General features: G+C 49.0%; 2 protein-coding genes across 7 annotated transcripts in view; one reads left to right on the forward strand and one right to left on the reverse strand.

Moving 5' to 3' along the window:
- Nucleotides 1–11,649, reverse strand: part of DNAJC5G (DnaJ heat shock protein family (Hsp40) member C5 gamma) — a 219,731-nt gene extending 208,082 nt beyond the window's left edge. For 2 of the 6 annotated variants that reach the window (XM_078650088.1, XM_078650086.1), the window contains exon 1: nucleotides 11,437–11,649. In XM_078650088.1, the coding sequence (XP_078506214.1) occupies nucleotides 11,437–11,634 (198 nt within the window). In that variant the 5' untranslated portion in view covers nucleotides 11,635–11,649. Of the gene's footprint in view, nucleotides 1–11,430 lie in introns of all 6 variants that reach the window. The other 4 variants (XM_078650087.1, XM_078650084.1, XM_078650090.1 and 1 more) reach the window with 3 other exon arrangements.
- Nucleotides 11,650–12,405: 756 nt separating this feature from the next.
- On the forward strand, nucleotides 12,406–18,827 carry LOC144762017 (E3 ubiquitin-protein ligase TRIM39-like). Its single transcript, XM_078647180.1, has 2 exons — nucleotides 12,406–12,811; nucleotides 17,216–18,827. Exons 1-2 carry the CDS (start codon nucleotides 12,416–12,418, stop codon nucleotides 18,128–18,130), a joined length of 1,311 nt encoding a protein of 436 aa, XP_078503306.1. The 5' UTR covers nucleotides 12,406–12,415; the 3' UTR covers nucleotides 18,131–18,827.
- The last annotated feature ends 2,967 nt before the right edge of the window (nucleotides 18,828–21,794 follow it).

Here is a 21,794-nt window from a genome sequence, read left to right on the forward strand (position 1 = left end):
ATGCGCGCTCTTTGCTGGGGGAGGGGGGAGGGCCATTAGCCTGAACTCGCGGCAAGATCAAACGAAGGGTGGGAGGGACATTGAGGAACAGTAACAGATGGCCATGAAAGTGTATGGGCCAAAAGCGCGTGCCTGTACGTGCACTCGAAGAAAACGCCACGAAAAAAAGCGGTGGTTTGACAATCAGTTCGAGCACTTGAATTCTCGCCATTTCCCATTCCTTCGGAATGGTAAAGGACGAGACCTAAAAAACAGTATGTGCAAATCTGTTTCCTGTTCGGATTTGCAGGCTGGGCAATGGGTCGGGGAAGATTCAGCCCATTTACAGGTATAGGCCCGTATTGGCAAACTGCCATACCTCCATTGGAGGTACAGTTTCCTAATGGTAGTTGGATATACAACATCTAGAGCAGTTTCAAACCTGTAAGTGTCCTTAATATTTAGGAATGATATTGTTAAAGTACCTAGGCCTGTTCTTTGCAGATGTGTAGCAAATTTGCTTTCCTGGTAATGATTAATAAGCTGTTTCTGCGTGGCCCGGGAACATGATGACAATGGATCAGACCATAAAGTGGGTAACCCTAGTTTCTCTAATTCTATCTTTATGTATTTTAACCAGGGAATTCTCCCAACATTTGGTAAAGTAAGAATTTCTTGGAGTTCTTGCCTGTAGTTAACTAGCTCAGGTACACTCCATATCCTGCGCCAGAATGTTAAGGGCCGTAGTCCCATATCCTCGTCAAGGGGTCTCAAGCCCAAGTCCAGTCTCATTGGCAACAGGGGAGTGCTAGGGGGAAGTGATAGAAGATGTCTAATGAATTTATTCTCTATTGCTACTAAATCTTGATTGCACGTGTAGCCCCAGAGTTCATGTCCATACATAACAGCACCCCTAGCTTGTGCTCTGTAGATCTCTAATGGGGGACCAACCGGCTTGGAAGAAGATTTATTTTTTGTAACAAGCTTGATGATTCCGCCTGCTATTTGGGCCAGTTTTAGCTGTGACTTCTCCCTTTGGTGCCCCCACGACATTTTTTCATTTAGAGTAATCCCCAAGTACTCGAAGGTTCGGACCCTCTCTAGCCTATTGGCGCCAATATACGGATTAGAGCGAGTTTTAGGTGGTGGATTGAAGACCATATATTTTGTCTTCAATGCATTGATCTCGAGGCCATAATCTTTACAAAAGGCCTCGAAACCATTGAGAACTCGCTGTATCCCCATTGGCGACTTGGAGAGCAGCAGGGTGTCGTCTGCAAACATAATTGCCGGCACCCTGCTGCCTCCGGGTTTAGGGGCATCGCTATTTTCAACCCCATTCAAATGGGCGATTACCCCGTTGACATAGAGGCAGAACAGGGTCGGTGCAAGCACACAACCCTGCCTTACCCCCCTGCCAACGGGGAATCTGTTGGACAGTGTTCCCTCCCTGCCACATCTGACCTGGGCATAGTTATCTGTGTGTAATCTTACAACCATGTTTAAGAGATGTTGCGGAACCCCCAGGCCTGAGAGCACAGACCAAAGTTTCCTACGAGGTACAAGATCAAAGGCTGCTCGTAGGTCAACGAATACAGTGTAGAGGCTGCCACCCTCCAACTGTACCGTTTTCCAGAACAAGATGGTAAGACGGAAAATGTGATCTATGGTGGATACTTTGTTCCTGAACCCTGCTTGATAGGGGCTCAGGACTGAGTTGTCTAGCATCCATTCTAAAAGTCGATCCAAGATCAGCCTAGCAAAGATCTTTTGGGGGACGTCGATTAGACTAATGGGCCTATAGTTGACTGGGAGCAGAGGTGAACCCTTCTTGAAGATGGGGACAATCTCCGCCCCCAGCCAAGTAACAGGCACCATCATTCCTCCAAGAATTGCATTAAATAAGACCTGTAGGTTAGGAACCCAGACCATCGGTTCATTTTTAAATAGGTCACCAGGGAGTTTATCCAACCCTGAGGCTTTTTCTACAGCGAGTCTAGCAATAGCTGCCCCAACCTCTGCCAGGGTAAATTTATCAGTTTCGGGAAATGGCGCAGAGGTCATACCTGCCACCGAATCTTCCTGGTCACCAGAGGGATCTACGGTGACTTGGGCATACAAAAATCTGAAATGATCCTCCCATACACTAGGTGCAATATTTGCCTCTAATGCCAGAGTGGGTTCGGATGTGCCATTTTTGACGATCTGCCAGAATTTCCGGGCGTCTCGAAACTTGAGAGCGGCCGTCATATCTGTCCAGTGGTCTTCATCCCATTCGATCTTAGCATTAGAAATAAGGTATTTATACTCCTTTCTCTTAGCTCTGACCAGTGAGATGTTGTCGTGTTGCTTCATGGCCTCAAGTAGGTCGGTTTTGGCCTTCCTGCAGGCAGCATTATACCATGGGGCACGCATCACCTTCCCTTTCTTTACCCTCTGGACAGGATTCAACACCTCAGCTAATGTACTGCACACCTCCAAATGAATTGCACCAAGATCTCGGTGGCTCCCCTCTGACGGGAGTTGGTAAATGAGTTTTTCAACTTTTTGCAAGACTGGAACAGTCATTGCATAGAGCCTCTGGAGATCCGTAGGACTTCCTACGATTTTAGACCATCGGACTCTACGCCGATTACTAGATAAAATCATACTCTGATTCATGAGGTAATCACCTCCCTGCATGGAAAATGTAACACCAGGGACCGACATTTTTAAGCTCAACGCATTATGGTCGCTGTCATCCCGCGGAGAAACCTTAAAATCTACAATTCTGGCCCATTCAGACGTTTCCACCAGTATGTAATCCAGGCGAGAATTGTGCCCCGGTTTGTTGAAGTTGGGTTTAGGGGGAATATCTCCACCAACCCAGCCATTACAGGCCCTTAAAGAATTTGCTATGGTTAGGCACATGATCTGTGTCGCTAGAGGTGTCCAGGACTTCACTGGGGGGCCAACCAGTTTAGGAATTCCCCTTTGGTCATCCTCCTCAGTGGTCGCACCTTCTAAAAATAATGGGAGTGGTTCAAATTGACAGTTGAAGTCTCCCCCGACCACAAACGGAGTACCTTGAGGGATCGTACTCAAAAACAGTGATAGTTCCTCGATGGCACTAGAAACTTTTGCTATGCCCACTGGTCTCGAATAAACATTAATCAGTGCCAGTTTTACGGCATTAGGCCATTCCAAGAGTACACATTGAACGTCTGAAGAGTTAGTTGTGAGAGCCCTTGCTTTACAGCCCAAATGGGATCCCACCCAGATAATTAATCCACCTGACGGGCGTCCCTTCCCCTTCCAATTCGCCCAGATTGAGAAAGTGTCGAACCCTACACGCCTATGATCTTATCTTGCCCATGTCTCCTGGAACAGGCAGACGTCAAATGAATCTATAAATAACCCCCAGTCCGGGGAGTCCAATTTATTTACCAGACCCACCAAATTCCAAGAGACAATAGAAATAAAACCCCTGTCACACAGATCTACATTTGTGCTATTGCTTGAACCTTGATCTGCTAATTCTTCAATAGCCATCGAACTATTCCGGTCAAGGGGGATAGGACTCCTCTTAAAAATTTTGGGGGAGGATTTCTTAGTTAGTCGGAATACTGTGGGCGGCCCGCCAGCAGTGGGCGGCTCACCACACTCGTCAGCTCCACCCCTTTGAGATACAAGGTCCACCCTCTCGTCTTTGAGATACAAGGTCCACCCTCTCGTGGAACTTTGGATTCATAAGCTTTCCCACACCAGTGAAGCGCACCACTGCTGCTTGGGCCAAGGAGTACAGTGGGAAAAATAGAAAAAACATATTTAAAAGAGGTTCTAGCCCAGACTCAACCTGGAGTAAATACAGGACAAATCCTTCATCTTTCTACCCCACACCTGGACTGAAAGCCATGAGAGGAAGGGTACAATGGTCCAGAAAAGGCAATCTCAGAACAGGCGGAGCAGTCAAATCACCCTAGAGGCAGACTCACTACGATTAAGGAGAGCAGAAAGGACGAAGGGCCTGGCAAGCAGCCAGAGCACAAAACGAGGGGGAAAGTCCAGAAATAACCCAAATACAAAAAGAACAGGGAAGTAAATGCATACAGAAATACACAATACACTGCCTTCGATGGGACGAGGGTGAGGATTAGTTTGTAGGTGTTCCTACAGCAACTGCAAGTAACTTTAAATGATATTTTGCAAAAACACAGTTCACCCCACTACAGGAGACAGACACTTTTGGCTGGCATGCTACATCAAGGAGGGCATAATAGGACCTGCACACCATCATAAGATATCACATCCAGCCACGAGGCTCCAGTTCAAGAAGGATATTGCATTTCCCTTCAGAGTGCACCAGTGCTTATTCAGGGCATGCATATTCAAGTAATGCATTGAATTTATATTGTATACTATATCATAAAAATTGTATCAACCACGTGTCCCCAGAGTGATCATTTAAGAATATCTCCACTGATTACAAACCCAAGCGCTTGGAGTTCAGAAGGCTTATGACATCAATGGGTTCCATTCACCCAATGCAAGGCTCAACAGAGTCAATGCATACTCAATGGCCAGAAGTATTCCTGACACTTTAGTAGGCAATTATGGCAGAGCTGCACAATCCATGCCCTGTCAGCCAGTCCTTCTTACATGCAAGCCCAGTTTCTAAATTAGGAGCTGCATGTAAGGAAAGCAAAATCACTATCATTTTGCAATGAGCCAACCAGTATTTTTCTAATATAAAGATATAAAAATGTTTGGGAGTCATATATGTAGGAGAGTAGGGTCTGCTATCCTATGGTCACCCCAATTTTTTGCTTTTTGCTTCACTGGTTTATGACTTAATGTGGCTGTGGGCCTGCTAATCAGACCCACAGCCTGCTGTTCTCTCTCTAAATTAATGCCAATGCACACTGGGTGCATTACGAATTGGAACGGGTTCACCTTATTGGCCCCTGTAACAGTGTACCCCAGGTACCCACGGCATAGGTGTTTCCAAGGCCTACCAGGGGCCGCAGCATGTATTATGCCACCCCTGGCCTGGCCTCCATATTTGACACAACTGGCTGATCACTCAGCTGGGGTAAGTCTGTGTAATCACCCCTTACTTAGGTATAGTATGTCTATATCTAACTTAAAATGGACATATGTTCCTATCAGACACTCCTATGGAAGGCCTCATCAATCCTGGAGGCAGAGTGCTTGGAAATGTGAGATGGTGCTCTGGCATGAGCTGAGCCTGTCTGCAGCTTTCGGAACCACGTCCTTTAGCTGTTCCATGATACTGCCATACCATATACTCTTAGGTGCATTATGAACCTCGCGGTTAAATGCTATCTTTGGTTTGGCTTTATCAAAACATGTCGAGTACAGTGTCATACGAATTGGAATACTACCCCCTCGCCAGTTCTGGCGACGGGGGTAGCATTCCACACTTCTAGAGGGACACGACATGTACATAACCTGAAATCCGGGTAAAGTTAAACATGAGCCTCAGCATCACAAAACGGATGCTGCCACCACAGACACAAGTCTGACCTCCTGCTGCTGGGAGTCCTTCCAGCGAGGGAGGCTTGGACAAAGGGTTTCCTGCCTTGGGAGGTGCTAGCACCACCCCAGACAGGATTTTGTGTATTGGGTAGGACAGGGCTGAATAGAATGAGACATGCCTGGGCACACAAGGTGTCCTTGTGCATAAGCCAGTCCAAACCGGCGCTGGGGCTTCCCAGCCCCAGTCCTGGCGCGGAGCTGGACAAAGGAAAGGGGGTGTAACCACCCCCTTCCTGTTCCCACCCAGAGGAGGGACCTAGCAGGTTCTCCGGCCCCTAGATTTGGAATAAGAGTAGGAGCTGTGTCCCAAGACTTCAGATCATCCTGAACTTGACTTGAAACTAAGAAGAAAACTGTACTTCGACATTCTGCTGCACAGAAGACTGAAGAGAATCTCCCTTGTGGCCAAGGAGTGACCACCCTATGAATACAGGCACCAACCAGCAACTCGACATCTGCTTTGCCGCCGCCGCCTCCTGCCGGAGCAAGAGCCCAGAGCCCGACGAGTCCCAGACTCCCAGACATCTCAGAGCCCGATCCACAGTCCCTGCAAAGAAGAGACCCGTGGAGGAACCGAGAGACGTGGGACCGGCCATCTCGAAAGACCCCCGAGAAGCTGACTGCGCAGCACCCGAGGCACCCTCGACGCTGTGCTTTGGGGTTTGAGAAGCCCCACCACCGAGCAGCATCTGCACCGAAGATCAGCCCCCCAGCATCTCCACCATCTGCGTGGGGCCCTTTTGCACTTTGCCACTCGACGCGCCATCCCGGCCACTTGCCACGTGGCGAGCGCCCATCTTGGCGACGAAAACTACAAACACCGCTGGTCTGGTTGCTCCAGACTGGCCCTTGCTCCCCTGAAAAGGAGCACCCGCTCTGACCTTGCTGGTCCGAGTAACAAGCTTTCTTCACTTCCTGCGGTGCTTGCATTAGCCAAGGCCTGTTTGCGCCAATCAAGTTGCCGACACCGCCATCAGCTAGAGCCTTCGTGGGACAGCTCGTGACCGACTCCTGGACGTCCTCGACCTCTTCGTGTCCACGTGGCTGCGGAGACAAGCTGCACCTCTTCACCTGTTTGCACCAGACATCGCCTGGTTCCATCCTGGTTCCACGGTAGTCACTGGCTAGTGACTTTGAACATTGTCCCCTCTGCTTTCAGGTCTTCACATCTTCAGATCCATCCTTGGATCCACCGGAACTCTCCTCGACGACCCGCCTGCAGCATCTTCATCTCCAGGCACCATCGACCTGCGTGACGAAACCCGACACTACTTGGCACCTGTGCACCCGCTTCCTGTGGGTGAGGTAACTCAGCAACGCCGGTGTTCCTACACTGATACACACCTCTAGTGCCTAGATCTAAAGTTTTGTCCTTCTAGGTCAGTCGGAAGGTTCCTTAAACAGTAATTTTATAACTTTTACGCACCATTGACATTGCATTGGTGCATGCGTGTGCTTTAAGCGCTGCACCCGAGTCCCGCGGGCCTTTCCCAACTTCTTCACTGTTAATCCCGAACAGAACCAGCGATTCCCCAGGCCCTAGGCCTACTTCCTTTCCAATTGGTGGTTCTTATACCACTAATTTAATATATGGTTTAGGTGGCCCCTAGGGCTCATCCATATTGTGCAACTTTTGTATATTTAAACTGTGTTTTGTTTTAACGCATTTGCTTCTGTGCTCATAAAGAGTATAGGGGATTTGTAGTAAATAAATATATATATATATTTTCAATATATATCTGTGTGGTGTCCTTTCATTTGGTATTCAAGGGGATTGTGTATGGTAAAACAGCTTGCTTCACATTCCTTTACAGAGTTTAGCCTAAGACAGCTTTGTCCATGCTACCACTAGGATAGCTGGTCTATAAGGTTGACTTACAACCAATCATCATAAGGGTTGCTTGGCATGGTACAAGGTGATGACTACCTTAAATCTGGCTCACCATGTGATCCCTACCCGGCAAAATTTTTAGCCAGAATGGTAGATGTTGTCAACCCACTAGCCAATCCTATTCTCAACCTCTCATTGAGTCAGGGAGTTCTGCCACTTTCCTGGAAACAGGCTATGGTGATTCCTCTCCTCAAAAAGCCCAACCTTGCCCCAGAAGTCCCGTCCAACTATCGACCAATTTCGCTCCTTCCAGCACTGACTAAAATCCTGGAGAAGCACGTCCATAGCGTGCTTTCCAACTTCCTGGAGTCTAACGAGCTTCTCCACGCGTCTCAATCGGGCTTTCGATCCAACTTGAGTACCGAGACGGCGCTTTTGGAAGTCTCAGAGATTGTAAAGGAGGTGCTGGATGACGGAGGCAGGGTGATGCTAGTCATGTTAGACCTGTCGGCGGCCTTTGACACCGTCCCCCATGAGGATCTCCTCATAAGACTTCATGACATCGGTCTAGGGGGGACGGTGCTCAATTGGTTTTGTTCCTTCTTGGCCAACCGCCGGCAAACGGTCTGGGGCCCTCCTGGATCTGCCGAAATGCCGCCATTGGGAGTCGGAGTTCCTCAGGGCTCAGTATTGAGCCCGACTTTATTGAACATCCTCATGACCCCTCTGGCGACTCTGGTGGAGTCCTACGGGGCCCAGATCGTCTCATATGCTGACGACACCCAGCTTCTCTTAACCTGCCGTAAGAGCGAAGAATTCGATGGGGAAAGTATCCGTGAGTGCCTTGGGGCTGTTTTTAATTGGTTCCATCTGAACAGCCTCAAGTGCAACTCGGATAAATCAGAGATACTTTTCTTTGGATGTCCCTTGGAACCGGACTGGCATGGTTGGTGGCCTGCCGACAAGTTCCCTCCAGCTCAGGCTTCCAATTGGGCTAAGAACCTGGGAATCAAAGTTGATAATGGGCTTACGCTCAATTCCCAGGTGGCAACCCTTACAGGAACTTGTTTCGGCATTCTCCGGATGCTTCGAAAGTGTTTCCCTCTACTGTCCCAGGAACACCGGAGAATAATCGTACAGGCCCTCATTGGATCCAGATTGGATTATGCTAATATTCTGTATCTGGGTCTCCCAGAATACCTTCTACAGTGTTTGCAGGTGACCCAGAACGCTGCAGCACGAGCTATTTTCGGCTTGCATCGTCGAGCCAGTGCCTCTAACTTGCTGCAATCCCTCCATTGGCTTCCCATACGGAACAGGATAATGTTCAAGGCTTTGACATTAGCCCACAAAGCACTGCATGCCACGGGTGCAAAATACCTGCAGAAGAGGCTGGCTTTTTACCGGCCGACGCGATCCTTAAGATCGGAGTCTTTAGTACTGGCTGCAGTTCCACGTATAAAGAGGGCACGCCTGGGAGGGCGGTCCTTCAGATTTTTGGCCCCTCAGTTGTGGAATTCCCTACCCTTGTCCCTACGGTCCACATCCAATCTGCTGGCCTTTAGGAAGGGTCTTAAGACTTGGTTATTCTCTGATTAGAGCTCTATTTTCTACATCCTATGTTTTAGCTTTTCTGTCGTTATGTTTTTCAGTCTCTTTTCTGGGTCTGGAGCACAAAAGCGCCGGGACACTCCTTTGGAGTAGCCGTTGCGCTATACAAGACCCATAAATAACATAACATAACATAAAAGAACTAGTAAGCATCATATACCAGGCCAACTTCTCACAATATAAAAAGGAGAAGCAAGTCAATTTGTTAGAGTGGGACCTGGTGAAGCTCCAACGTTGCTCTAGACATTTAAGTTGGTACTCCATTATTTAAGACAGGCACAGCTAATCCTTCTAAAAGAAAGAGGAAAAAATCCTGCACACTTCAGGAGGTAAGGTTATTCCTCCCCCCCCATCTGAATACATATACATTTCAAATCCTGCTAAATTATTTGAGCATTATGTTCCACATTTATATGCACAATCACCCGTTAGGGTCTCTAGGCGCTGGGGGGCCGTCGGGAAGATTAAGCAAGCTATTGCCCAGAGTCGCATGGTGCTGGGCTAACCTGCCGCCGGAGCCGGGGATCGAACCCTGATCCCCAGATTCCAGCGTCAGTCGCCCTGGCCGCGGCGCCACACCTCTCGCATATTGTGTTTTTTTATTTCAGTGCAAGATGCTTACTTACATTAGATGGGGGGACGTAAGTGGTAACCTTGAAAATCTCATTCATACTTGAATGAAGCAGATATAAACCATTGGGGCTGCAGACAATTCATCCAGGAATAAATTAAACAGAAACAGGTATGTTGCAATCCAGTTGTAACCCTTTCTAGTTAACAACAATGTAAAAATACAGGTATGGTTCTTTTTTTTTTAACGAAAGGTTTTAATGTACTTAGTACCCCCTGGAACTAGGCTTGCAAAGTGTGACAACGTATCCTCGTCTACTTTCACTTCTCCAACTCAAAGGAAATAATAATACATGCGAGCTCTACCCCTCTTATATCCCGCCACCTACCCTTGTCTACCCAAATAACTGAATAACATATCTACTACTCAAATTACTTCATATTTTTTACTATACTAATTTTCAACACTAATCCTTTATGGGTTCCAGAGTGGCGTGCTACTCGCCAGAAAAGCGCTTCCACACCCATGAGGGGTAACAAGTGCTATATAAATTGAAACCTTTCTTCCCCTTTTATCCCTGCGCTATCCTTCTTACTCCAAGTAACTGACTAATATCCACCACTGAAATGACTTTCATATTTCACCATATTAATTCACCACTAATCCTTTATGGGCTTCCTAAATAGCGTGCGTCAACAAGCGCTATATAAATACAAACCTTTGTCCTCCTCTGTCCTTCTGCTATCATGCCAAATAATTGACTAACCTATCCACCACTTAAAATGGACTTGCATGTTTCACTATACTAATTCAACACTAATCCTTTATGGGTTCCAGAGTGTCGTCTTCCTCGCAAGGAAAGCGCTTCAACACCCATCAGGGGTCACAAGTGCTATATGAATGCAAACATTTCTTCCCTATTATCCCTCCGCTATCCTTCTCACTCCAAATGACTAATATCCACCAGTGAAATGACTTCATATTTCACCATATTAATTCACCACTAATCTTTTATGGGCTTCCTAAATAGCGTGCGTCAACAAGCGCTATATAAATACAAACCTTTGTCCTCCTCTGTCCTTCTGCTATCATGCCAAATAATTGACTAACCTATCCACCACTTAAAATGGACTTGCATGTTTCACTATACTAATTCAACACTAATCCTTTATGGGTTCCAGAGTGTCGTCTTCCTCGCAAGGAAAGCGCTTCTACACCCATCAGGGGTAACAAGTGCTATATGAATGCAAACATTTCTTCCCTATTATCCCTCCGCTATCCTTCTCACTCCAAATGACTAATATCCACCACTGAAATGACTTCATATTTCACCATATTAATTCACCACTAATCCGTTATGGGCTTCCTGAATAGCGTGTGTCAACACCCCATCAGGGGTAACAAGCGCTATATAAATACAAACCCTTTGTCCTCCTCTATCCTTCTGCTATCATTCCAAATAACTGACTAACCTATCCACCACTTAAAATGTACTTGTTTCACTGTACTAATTCAACACTAATCCTCTATGTGTTCTGCTACTTGCAGAAATAGCACTTCGACGCCGCCTCAGGGGTAACAAGCACTATATAAAGGCAATTACAATACAATACTAGTCACCAGTCAAAGTGAGAGCCCAGAGCACACACTTCATGGGAACGCGTTGCTCAACACACACGGAACCGACTGACACCCTCCACCGAGGCAGAGGGGGGCTGCCACCCGTGAACAGACCCGTCACGACAGCCTTCCCGGCTCCGGGCCTACCCACGAGCACCCCGGGGAGGGGGACAGGCGGACCCTGCACCCCCCACCCCTGGAAACTACCCGCGCAGAGCCCCATGCCTCCCCCCGAGCCCGGCCCCAAGGTTCCCACTCCCGCTGCCGTCCCGGCCCCCACACTCACCTCGGCGGACCCTCGGCTCCTTCCTCCCCGGAGGCTGCTCCGCCCGGACACGGGTGAAAGGTACGAGAGGGCTGCGAGCTCCGGCACAGGCTCACCGCGCCTGCGCACACTGACAGGTCGGCATGAGCTAAAGAAGGGACTGCGGAAGTATAACAGGGCACGGAAGTCAGGCAGGGGACGCTCACTACGCCTGCGCATTGACAGGTTGACAGAGTGAGCCAGGCAGGGTGTGCTCACTACGCCTGCGCAGAGCGACAGCGCACCTGCTCGGCATGAGCTAAAGAAGGGACTGAGGAAGTAGACACAGGAGCCAGTGAAGTCAGGGAAGGTGCGCCAGACGTCGAGAGAGCACGGGCTCACGCGCCCGAGTACAATTGCGCAACCCTGGTAGTTAAGCAAGACACCAAGAACGCATAAAAGGGACTGTACTGCGTGCCGCTTGGTAAAACGTGACGGGAAAGAGGGAACCAATTGAAAAAGAAAGAGGACTGACACGCATACACGCCTCGCATCATGGCTTGTCTACGACATTATTACCACCCCTCAAACCCACATCACAGAGAAGAAGACAGCCTCGACGGTTGGGTAATATTTCTGCTATGAGCATTTAAATATTTTTGACGAAATAATAAAATCTTTTCCTCAACAGTGAAGAAACGCTTACACGTTACTAATTAACATATGCTATGGGTGAACAACGTCCTAAACAAGCACAGACGCGTTTCTGTATGCTGTTTCTTCAGTTAATACATTTATTCTGTGAGAAGACCTGCCATCAAGTGGAACACGATTGGGTGGGGGTGTTAAAGGAACAGTCTTTTTTTCAAGGGAAGTTGCGCTTGTTTTCCCGCGAGCGTCTCGCGAGAGCAGGACTTCGCAGCTCCACTTTATAAACAAAGCGCGCGCGACCCGCGAGCGTTGAGTGCTTCAGAGCGGGCACCGAGGCGGTCTCTGTCAGAGGTGTCCGGGGCCTTCCACAATGGCGTCCAACGGCTTCCCGGACCTGAAGGCCGAGGTCACCTGCTGCATCTGCCTGGACTTCTTCCGCGACCCGGTGTCCGTGGACTGCGGCCACAACTTCTGCCGCGCCTGCGTGGAGGTCTGCGAGCAGGGCCCCGGCGGCTGCCTGCCCTGCCCCCGCTGCCGCCGGGCCTCCTACAAGAGGGACCTGCGGCCCAACTGGGAGCTGGGCAACATCGTGAAGCTGGTGAAGCGGCGCTGCGTGTCCGAGGAGGCCCGCTGCGAGCAGCACGGGCAGCCGCTGCAGCTCTTCTGCGAGGAGGACCGGGCGCTGGTCTGCGCCGGGTGCGTGCGGTGCCGGGAGCACCGGTCCCACTGCGTGCGCCCCGTGGCCGAGGCGGCCAGGGTCTACAAGGTAACCAGGGGGGTCCAGCGCAGGCGCGAGAGGGCCGAGGCGGCCAGGGTCTACAAGGTAACCAGGGGGTCCAGCGCAGGCGCGAGGCGGCCAGGGTCTACAAGGTAACCAGGGGGTCCAGCGCAGGCGCGAGAGGGCCGAGGCGGCCAGGGTCTACAAGGTAACCAGGGGGTCCAGCGCAGGCGCGAGAGGGCCGAGGCGGCCAGGGTCTACAAGGTAACCAGGGGGGTCCAGCGCAGGCGCGAGAGGGCCGAGGCGGCCAGGGTCTACAAGGTAACCAGGGGGGTCCAGCGCAGGCGCGAGAGGGCCGAGGCGGCCAGGGTCTACAAGGTAACGAGGGGGGCCAGGGGGGTCCAGCGCAGGCGCGAGAGGGCCGAGGCGGCCAGGGTCTACAAGGTAACCAGGGGGGTCCAGCGCAGGCGCGAGAGGGCCGAGGCGGCCAGGGTCTACAAGGTAACCAGGGGGGTCCAGCGCAGGCGCGAGAGGGCCGAGGCGGCCAGGGTCTACAAGGTAACCAGGGTGGCCTGGGGGGTCCAGCGCAGGCGCGAGAGGGCCGAGGCGGCCAGGGTCTACAAGGTAACCAGGGGGTCCAGCGCAGGCGCGAGAGGGCCGAGGCGGCCAGGGTCTACAAGGTAACCAGGGTGGCCTGGGGGGTCCAGCGCAGGCGCGAGAGGGCCGAGGCGGCCAGGGTCTACAAGGTAACCAGGGGGTCCAGCGCAGGCGCGAGAGGGCCGAGGCGGCCAGGGTCTACAAGGTAACCAGGGTGGCCTGGGGGGTCCAGCGCAGGCGCGAGAGGGCCGAGGCGGCCAGGGTCTACAAGGTAACCTGGGGGGTCCAGCGCAGGCGCGAGAGGGCCGAGGCGGCCAGGGTCTACAAGGTAACCTGGGGGGTCCAGCGCAGGCGCGAGAGGGCCGAGGCGGCCAGGGTCTACAAGGTAACCAGGGGGGTCCAGCGCAGGCGCGAGAGGGCCGAGGCGGCCAGGGTCTACAAGGTAACCAGGGGGGTCCAGCGCAGGCGCGAGAGGGCCGAGGCGGCCAGGGTCTACAAGGTAACCAGGGGGTCCAGCGCAGGCGCGAGAGGGCCGAGGCAGGCCCAGAGGAATGCCCTACCGCATTGTTTGTGTAGATTTATCTTGTAAAGAGGTCATGGGGATATGGAATGATCCGTGCATTTAAATAAACCACTGGCCTACGTGCCACAATGACGTGCATGATTGCTCTGCACTAGATGAGGAGTAAAACGTCGAAATATTCTTATTCCTGGTCGCAATCCGCCCGTGGAAGCTTGTTCCACTGGGCTTGGATAGCCCCCCCTGCCGCCCCAAAAGATCCATGCCTTATACCTGCCTCCAACACTTGTAGGTTCAAGAAGACTGCTGTCCATCCGGGGAAGCGACATAAATCGACTATACATGTAAACAATGTGAGATCTTATGGGAATAATTAACAGAAGTTTCAAACGAGATAAGGTCCCTAGACCTTTTTGACACCCGCGGTTCCCAAATGGCTTACACACGTACAAATGGGGAGAAAGTAGTCTTTTCAACTACCATGGAGCTGAACATGTTTACTGTCTAAGCAATTAGCTGTTGGAGAGAGAAGTATAGAGCGTTGATGCAGCAGAAATGTGCTGAATATACATAGGACCAGTCAAACTGCCCAAAAACGGGACCAGCACTGACAAACCCAATGGGCCTCGCCATTCTAACCGATTGGCTATGGTGTTAAGCATTCGGATCAGCTATGGAGAAACCTCTTACTTAAAGTTAAATACATCCCCGTTATTTCGTAGGCGCTCGCATCACTCCTATAAACTAATACAGCTATGTTGGCTTCTCTGCACGCTAGCTTTTTTGTTGCCGATCCGAGTTTGTTCGGACACTAAAGAAGGAAAAGCTTGCGAGAGGGAAACCGATGCAATTGGGGACTGGGTGGCGCATTGGGTAACATGCTAAGACGGGTGGGGAGGCGAAAGCAACAGGGGTTCGACCTCCAAATAACAGCAGGGGTAGGGTGACAACACTGCAGACAGCGCTGGAGATAACGGGGAGAAATACAGTGGAGTGGTGCACAGGCGAGCGCAGAAGGGTGGGCTGCGGGAGGAGAGGCCTGCTTACTGGAAACGGCAAAAAAGTCCTCATGGAGTGCTTTGCACAAAGTTCAGCTTGAAAAGCAAGCAGAAATGCCAGTCAAATTGATGGTAAAGAGGCAACGTTCCACGGGAGATTGACGAGCCAGGGCACTAAAGAAGAGGGAAAATGACTGACTAAGAACGCCAACCAAAGGGGGAGTAGTCTGTGGGCTCCAATACGCTCTATGGTTTTGATACGCCACAAGACGGCCTGCTCAAACCCGTGTAGTAGACTCGACCTAAAAGAAGAGTTTAAAAGGGGACCATTGTCTGACTGGGAGCCGGTGCTGGTATTTCGGATTAGAGGCATAAGCTCATGCAGGTGACATCACTCCGGGCCATCCTTAGCTGATTGACCAGGTAGGGCAGTCCCGGATATAGTTCCAGTAATCCATTCTTCTCTGTAATGACCCACTAACTATAGAATGATTCGACACGGTTACGAGAAAGCAGTTCATGAAGATGTTAGACTCAATTTGTGCACTTTGGGAGCCATTTTTAACATAGCGAATGACACGACAAAGGAATTCACACGACTGCTTTTCTGTACTTCATAAAGACTTGCAGTAAATATCTATGGAGCAAACGAAATACTCTTTTTAGATAAGTTAATATCCATTATCACTTCACATCGTTTTAATTGGGATTCCACTTGCTTTTCATCGAAGCTAAATGTTTCTTATCTATTGGAAGTGGAATATTTAAACTAAAGTGCTGCTATGGGACACAGGCGAGGTGGTTTGTTTTTTCTTAGAACATTTTGGAAGACCGGGTGCAATTGAGAGTATTTTAGATTTACTTTTATCTCTGGTTGTAATAATTTTATAAGAAACATTAAAATGAATGCACTGGAGAGCCGTAACACTAACTAATAATATGAGCAATGCATTCAGGATTATCTAGCCAATAAAATGGAACGAGCTAGCAGAAAAAGTATTTTCGCAGCGTTGCGTCATTACAAGAAGTTGAGCGCATGCTTTACCTGGTTGACTTTTAGCATCAGATTTCTCTGTAGGCATTGGGGTACATATATTGACTCGCTAGAAAGAAGTGGTCAGGAGGATTTTTTTCTTGCATTGTTACCAAGTTCTTGGCGACCCATCTATTTTTCACATAGGGTACCCCCTTTTTAGGTCGAGCGTAGACAGCACTTGCACTGTTTGGAAGGTCTGTTGTATGTACTTTGTGGCATCTGGAGATTACCCTAGGACTGGTCTGCTTCCACCTAAGCTTAGGTTTTTTTTTTCTGTTCAACTGCTTCTATTTAACTGTCTTGATAGACAACGACCAGTAAAGGTCGGTAAAATACCAGAATCACTTTAGCATTCCCTAGATTCCAGGCCATATAAACTTGTATTCAATGAGCACCCATAGACAATACATTTTTTTTTCAAAACTTGTATTTTCAGTTTTGTGACCATTGTAGGGGCTGCTTTTTAAATTAAAAATAGAGCTTTGGGCATTACAATTTCCTGCTTATAAGCAGTATTTCTCTCAATGTGTTCCCATACCTGGCGTGTTCTGCAGTTTGGTGCGTACTTTCCCTTCATTTTAAAGAGCAGTAGATGTTTCAGCACCGAGGATAATGTGCTGCATAGCTTAATACATATAAGGTCCCAAAGACTAGACTGATTGCATTGCAAATGCTTGTTCTGATATAGTTAACAGCTGTCATAGCCACTATAATTAGAGTGCAGTTTAGTAACATATCAGTTAACATTTTTGCAGACCGTTTGTCACATCTTTAATGCAGTCTTCTAGTTTCAGTGCTTTATCTGACATAGTGTATCTCATTATTTCTTGGATAATAGTAAACTGGACTTGTAAGACTTCTACTAGGTTCCAGTGCAGCATTGAGGTGTTCTTATCGCTGGGGTTCTGTCTTTTTAATGTTTGCAAATCTTCTTCCCACTGGAAGTCCGATTCAAGTAATTTGATATGCATTTGGGCTGTGGCTCCACACAAACAATAGTGTATTAAAGTCTACTTCGTTGCCCCTTAGATGTGATCCGCTTCCTTATAATGATGTTTTTGTTTATTTAAGTATTCACGAACAGTGCACCTGCTGTCAACAGGTTTTTTTTACACTTTATTGCATGTAATTAGTTAAACTACAAGAATTCTTGAAAATATTTCTGCATCAGAAGAGCGCCAATGGTCCCAGTTGTACTACACCGACAAAGTGGATTGCTGAACTGTACTAAAGGGGCGCATCTGCTACATTCTCTTGGTTAAAGTGTATACACTATTTAACTGTGTTTACTTTTCTACAAGGAAATACTTGAAGGATGGTTGGGCCCTCTGTCAGAAGAGATGGAAGGCCTACTGGAAGCCAAACGCAACGGCGAGCAATATAAAGCCCAGATGAAGAAGCTGGAAGTCAGCAAGCTGGACATCGTGTCTGAGATTGAGGGCCTCCGTTTCCTCCTGAAAAACAAAGAGCAGAAACTACAATCGATCATGGCAGACATAGATCGAGTTCTGACCCAGGTGGAGAGTACAAACATGGGGAAGCTGTCTAATCAGGCTGCTTCCCTCAGTACCCTGATTTTGGAGCTGGAGAAGAAGTGTAAAGAGCCGGCGTGGGAACTCCTGAGGGACATCAAAGGAACCCTGAAGCGGTGCAGGGAGGTGGTGTTTCAGAATCTGAAACTGGAGGTGAAGTGTTACAAAGTTGTGGTCACCTTTGATGCCCGCACCGCTAATCGCATTCTTGTGCTGTCGGAGGGACGGAAGCGGGTGAGACATAACACACAAGAACTGCCCATACCAAACACACCCAAGAGATTCTCCAACTACCCCTGCGTGCTCGGGGCCAAAGGGTTCACATCAGGGAGGTATTACTGGGAGGTGGAAGTGCTGCAGGATGGAACTGGGTGGCTTGTTGGGGTAATGGGAGAGTCTGTGAGCAGGGAGCAAGGATTCACATGGCCACCTGAAAAAGGAGTCTGGGTTGTGGGGAAGAATGCCCGGGACTATGTGGCGCACACTTACCCTGAAATAACAGCGTTGTCCCTGCGTGACCATCCAAGGAAGGTGGGAGTGTATCTAGACTACATGCATGGCAGACTTTCTGTATTCAATCCTGGCACCATGGAGCACATCTACACGTTCTTCAATGCCTCCTTCACAGGCACGATCTTCCCGTTCGTCCTTACCTGTAAAGATAGTGATTTGCGCCTTGTATAGATAGTGCAGCCCCTTTCTGTGTCTTTATCTCTTATTTAATTTTCATGTATATCTGGCTCGTTTATCTCTTGAATGCATTTTTAATGTGCCTTTTTCTATTATATCATTTAAGTGCACAGAAAATAAGGGGGTGAAAGTTTTTGGATACATTCAGTCCTTTGACCCGAGTTTGTACCTACGTGTTAGCGGCGAGTACTTGTCTTGTTGAGCCATGTCGCCACTTCAAAGGGGAAAGAAAACTTTCAAAAAGGCAAAACAAATAGTTTTTCCTTTATCTGTTTTGTATTTTAATCATTTTACTTGTTTGTGTGATCAAAGTGCTAAACCTGCAAGATTTTCCTGTGGTATATTCTAAAGTAGAATCCATGTCTGTAGATGGCTTTTACTTATGGTGTAGCACTATCCCCTCCCCGGATGGAGGTGCGTGTGTTTGTATTTTTTTAATGGGGGAAGGTGGTCTGGGTGGACTTTGTTGTTGGGTAACACCTGCTATGCAAACCATCTCCATATAAGGGTGCGTTTTTTTTCTGGGCTCCGTTCTGTTGGGAATCTACGTGAGCATTAATGTGTAAAGATGATTGCTTGAAATCCTATTGGAGCAAATGAATTATATGTTCCCGTAAACCATGTTTTTCTATATCTAATAAACATTTGACAATGTTCTCTTAGAGAGTATTCAGTTATCAATGTGACACTTTAGTTGGGTCCCTCAGAAAGTGCAGTTACGCATGAGAGGATTAACAAATTGACCGTATTTCCCAAAAAAGCATTTTCAGTAACCCTGTTCATTCTCACAAATGGTGCACTGGTGCACACACAAAGTTTATCGTGAGCATCAAAGTTGCTGCTATTGTGTTTGGAGTTAATATGTGAAGCTTTTGCGTCCAGGTCTAGACAATGCATGTTCTGTCTTTTGCGAGCTGTATTGGGGCTTAGTGTGAACCTAGATGGGCTTGGAGTTCGCCTATAGTTATCATTGTTTGGCTTTCATTGTCACTATCATTCGCCTGCTTCTTATTGGTGCCCCAGCTTGTCAAACTTGTACTTGGGCATCCCATGGGCTGTTCCCCCTTTACAATTGCTTTGATTGGCATGCATCTCTGGTTCCATTGCTTGCCCTTCAAAGAACTATTTTGTTCTAGTAGTAAGCACTCCATGAGAATTTATGGGTTAAAAAAAATCTTTTTTTATTAACATTGCTCAAATAAAAAAGACCATACTTTACATCGATCACATGCAGTCTTACAAGGTACAGCCCTGAAATCACAGCTATTCCATAATAAGGGATAGGCAGGCACATACCTTCAGTAGCTTTAAAGGCAAATGTTGACCACTGGCAGAAGGCGAAATACCCCGTTCAGCATTCCCCCTCCACTCTTATATCAAGACAGAGCCTACACATCTTACTCCTCACCCAATGTTTCTCCTTATCCATAAAAGCTTTTGTAATTTAAAATGCTAAGTTTTGCAAATACGCAATCTATTGCAGCGCATTTCCACGAGTGTGAGCTATTGGCATTGGAAACGGTAATGGTTTTTATTAATGTGATAGAAAACCATGCAATAGCATAAACATTCTTTCCAAGATGTTGAAGGTTATTTTCGTTGTCATTACAATGCTTTAACTTTGTGTTTATAAAACCTACAAGGTGTGCATTAATATGCACACCTTGGTACACGGATTACAATGCAATAGGTGTTGCAACTTGAGATGCCCTAAGAGATGTGTAGGCCTCAGTTCTCTGGCAGAAGCGGTGTTGTAATGCACAGAGAGGTGTGTGATAAGGCCTCAGTCTCTGGCAGCAGGGGTGAAATGCACAGAGAGGTGTATAGACCTCGGTCTCTGGCAGTCGAGTGCTTGAGATGCCCTAAGAGAGATGTGTAGGCCTCAGTTCTCTGGCAGAAGCGGGGTTGTAATGCACAGAGGTGCATGATAAGGCCTCAGTTTCTGGCAGCAGGGGTGAAATGCACAGAGGTGTGTGATAAGGCCTCAGTCTCTGGCAGCAGGGGTGAAATGCACAGAGATGTGTAGTCCTCAGTCTCTGGCAGAAGCGGGGTTGTAATGCACAGAGAGGTGTGTGATAAGGCCTCAGTCTCTGGCAGCAGGGGTGAAATGCACAGAGATGTGTAGACCTCGGTCTCTGGCAGTCGAGTGCTTGAGATGCCCTAAGAGATGTGTAGGCCTCAGTTCTCTGGCAGAAGCGGGGTTGTAATGCACAGAGAGGTGTGTGATAAGGCCTCCGTCTCTGGCAGCAGGGGTGAGATGCACAGAGAGGTGTGTAGACCTCAGTCTCTGGCAGAAGCGGGGTTGTAATGCACAGAGAGGTGTGTGATAAGGCCTCAGTCTCTGGCAGCAGGGGTGAAATGCACAGAGATGTGTATACCTCGGTCTCTGGCAGTCGAGTGCTTGAGATGCCCTAAGAGATGTGTAGGCCTCAGTTCTCTGGCAGAAGCGGGGTTGTAATGCACAGAGAGGTGTGTGATAAGGCCTCAGTCTCTGGCAGCAGGGGTGAAATGCACAGAGGTGTGTAGACCTCAGTCTCTGGCAGTCGAGTGCTTGAGATGCACTAACCGAGCTGTGTAGGCCACAGTTCTCTTGCATCAGGGTGCAGGAGATGCCCTGACAGCTGTGTAGACCTCAATCTCTGGCAGCAGGGGTGAAATGCACAGAGAGGTGTATGATAAGGCCTCAGTCTCTGGCAGCAGGGGTGAAATGCAGAGGTGTATGATAAGGCCTCAGTCTCTGGCAGAAGCGGGGTTGTAATGCACAGAGGTGTGTGATGAGGTCTCAGTCTCTGGCAGCAGGGGTGAAATGCACAGAGAGATGTGTAGACCTCAGTCTCTGGCAGAAGCGGGGTTGTAATGCACAGAGAGGTGTATGATAAGGCCTCAGTCTCTGGCAGCAGGGGTGAAATGCACAGAGAGGTGTGTAGACCTCAGTCTCTGGCAGTCGAGGGCTTGAGATGCACTAACCGAGCTGTGTAGACCTCAGTCTCTGGCAGTCGAGTGCTTGAGATGCACTAACCGAGCTGTGTAGGCCACACTTCTCTTGCATAAGGGTGCAGGGGATGCACTGACAGCTGTGTAGACCTCGTTCTCTGGCAGCTGTAGGTTGAGGTGCACTGAGGGAGGTATGTAGACTTCACTGCATAGGGATGTGTAACTCTTCCTGCTCATGGACACCACAGCCCATGCCCCTTATCCTTCCCTAGGCCTCAAACACACACACCTACCCCCACCCCCGGGGTTGGGGGGCACTCACCTTTGACTTGGCTCTTGCACTCCTCGCTCCTTCCGCAGCTTCCCACTGGACGTTATCCTCAGCCCTTTAAACTCCCCTCCCTCCTCAAATGAAAAGTTTCTCTCTGGTCAATTTACCCTCCCACGGGCTGTTCGGGCGTCCGAGTGCTCCTGCCCCCCGTGACAAGGTGCAGGGCAGTGGTGCTGAGTACAAGGACAGTCCCAAAGGGTAGATGTTTAAGGCAGACTGAGGAATCCGCTCCGGAGGAGGGCAGGCATGGCTCCCAGCAGCACCGACCGGCAGGGCGAGGGCTCGAAGGGGTCAATCACGAGATGCAACAAACACTGCTAGCGTTCAGCGTGAATGGGGTGAGCCGCTGGGAGTGTGGGGGTGATGCAGGGTGTGAGACACAGGGCGGGATGA

Source organism: Lissotriton helveticus, chromosome 6, assembly GCF_964261635.1.
Source record: "Lissotriton helveticus chromosome 6, aLisHel1.1, whole genome shotgun sequence".
NCBI lineage: Eukaryota > Metazoa > Chordata > Amphibia > Caudata > Salamandridae > Lissotriton > Lissotriton helveticus.

What these genes read in the sequence shown, in the direction of transcription:
- LOC144762017 (XM_078647180.1), top strand. Translation starts at nt 12,416, where the DNA reads ATGGCGTCCAACGGCTTCCCGGACCTGAAGGCCGAGGTCACCTGCTGC. An exon ending in AGGCGGCCAGGGTCTACAAG is followed by an intron (nt 12,812 to 17,215) that starts GTAACCAGGGGG and finishes CTTTTCTACAAG; the next exon opens with GAAATACTTGAAGGATGGTT.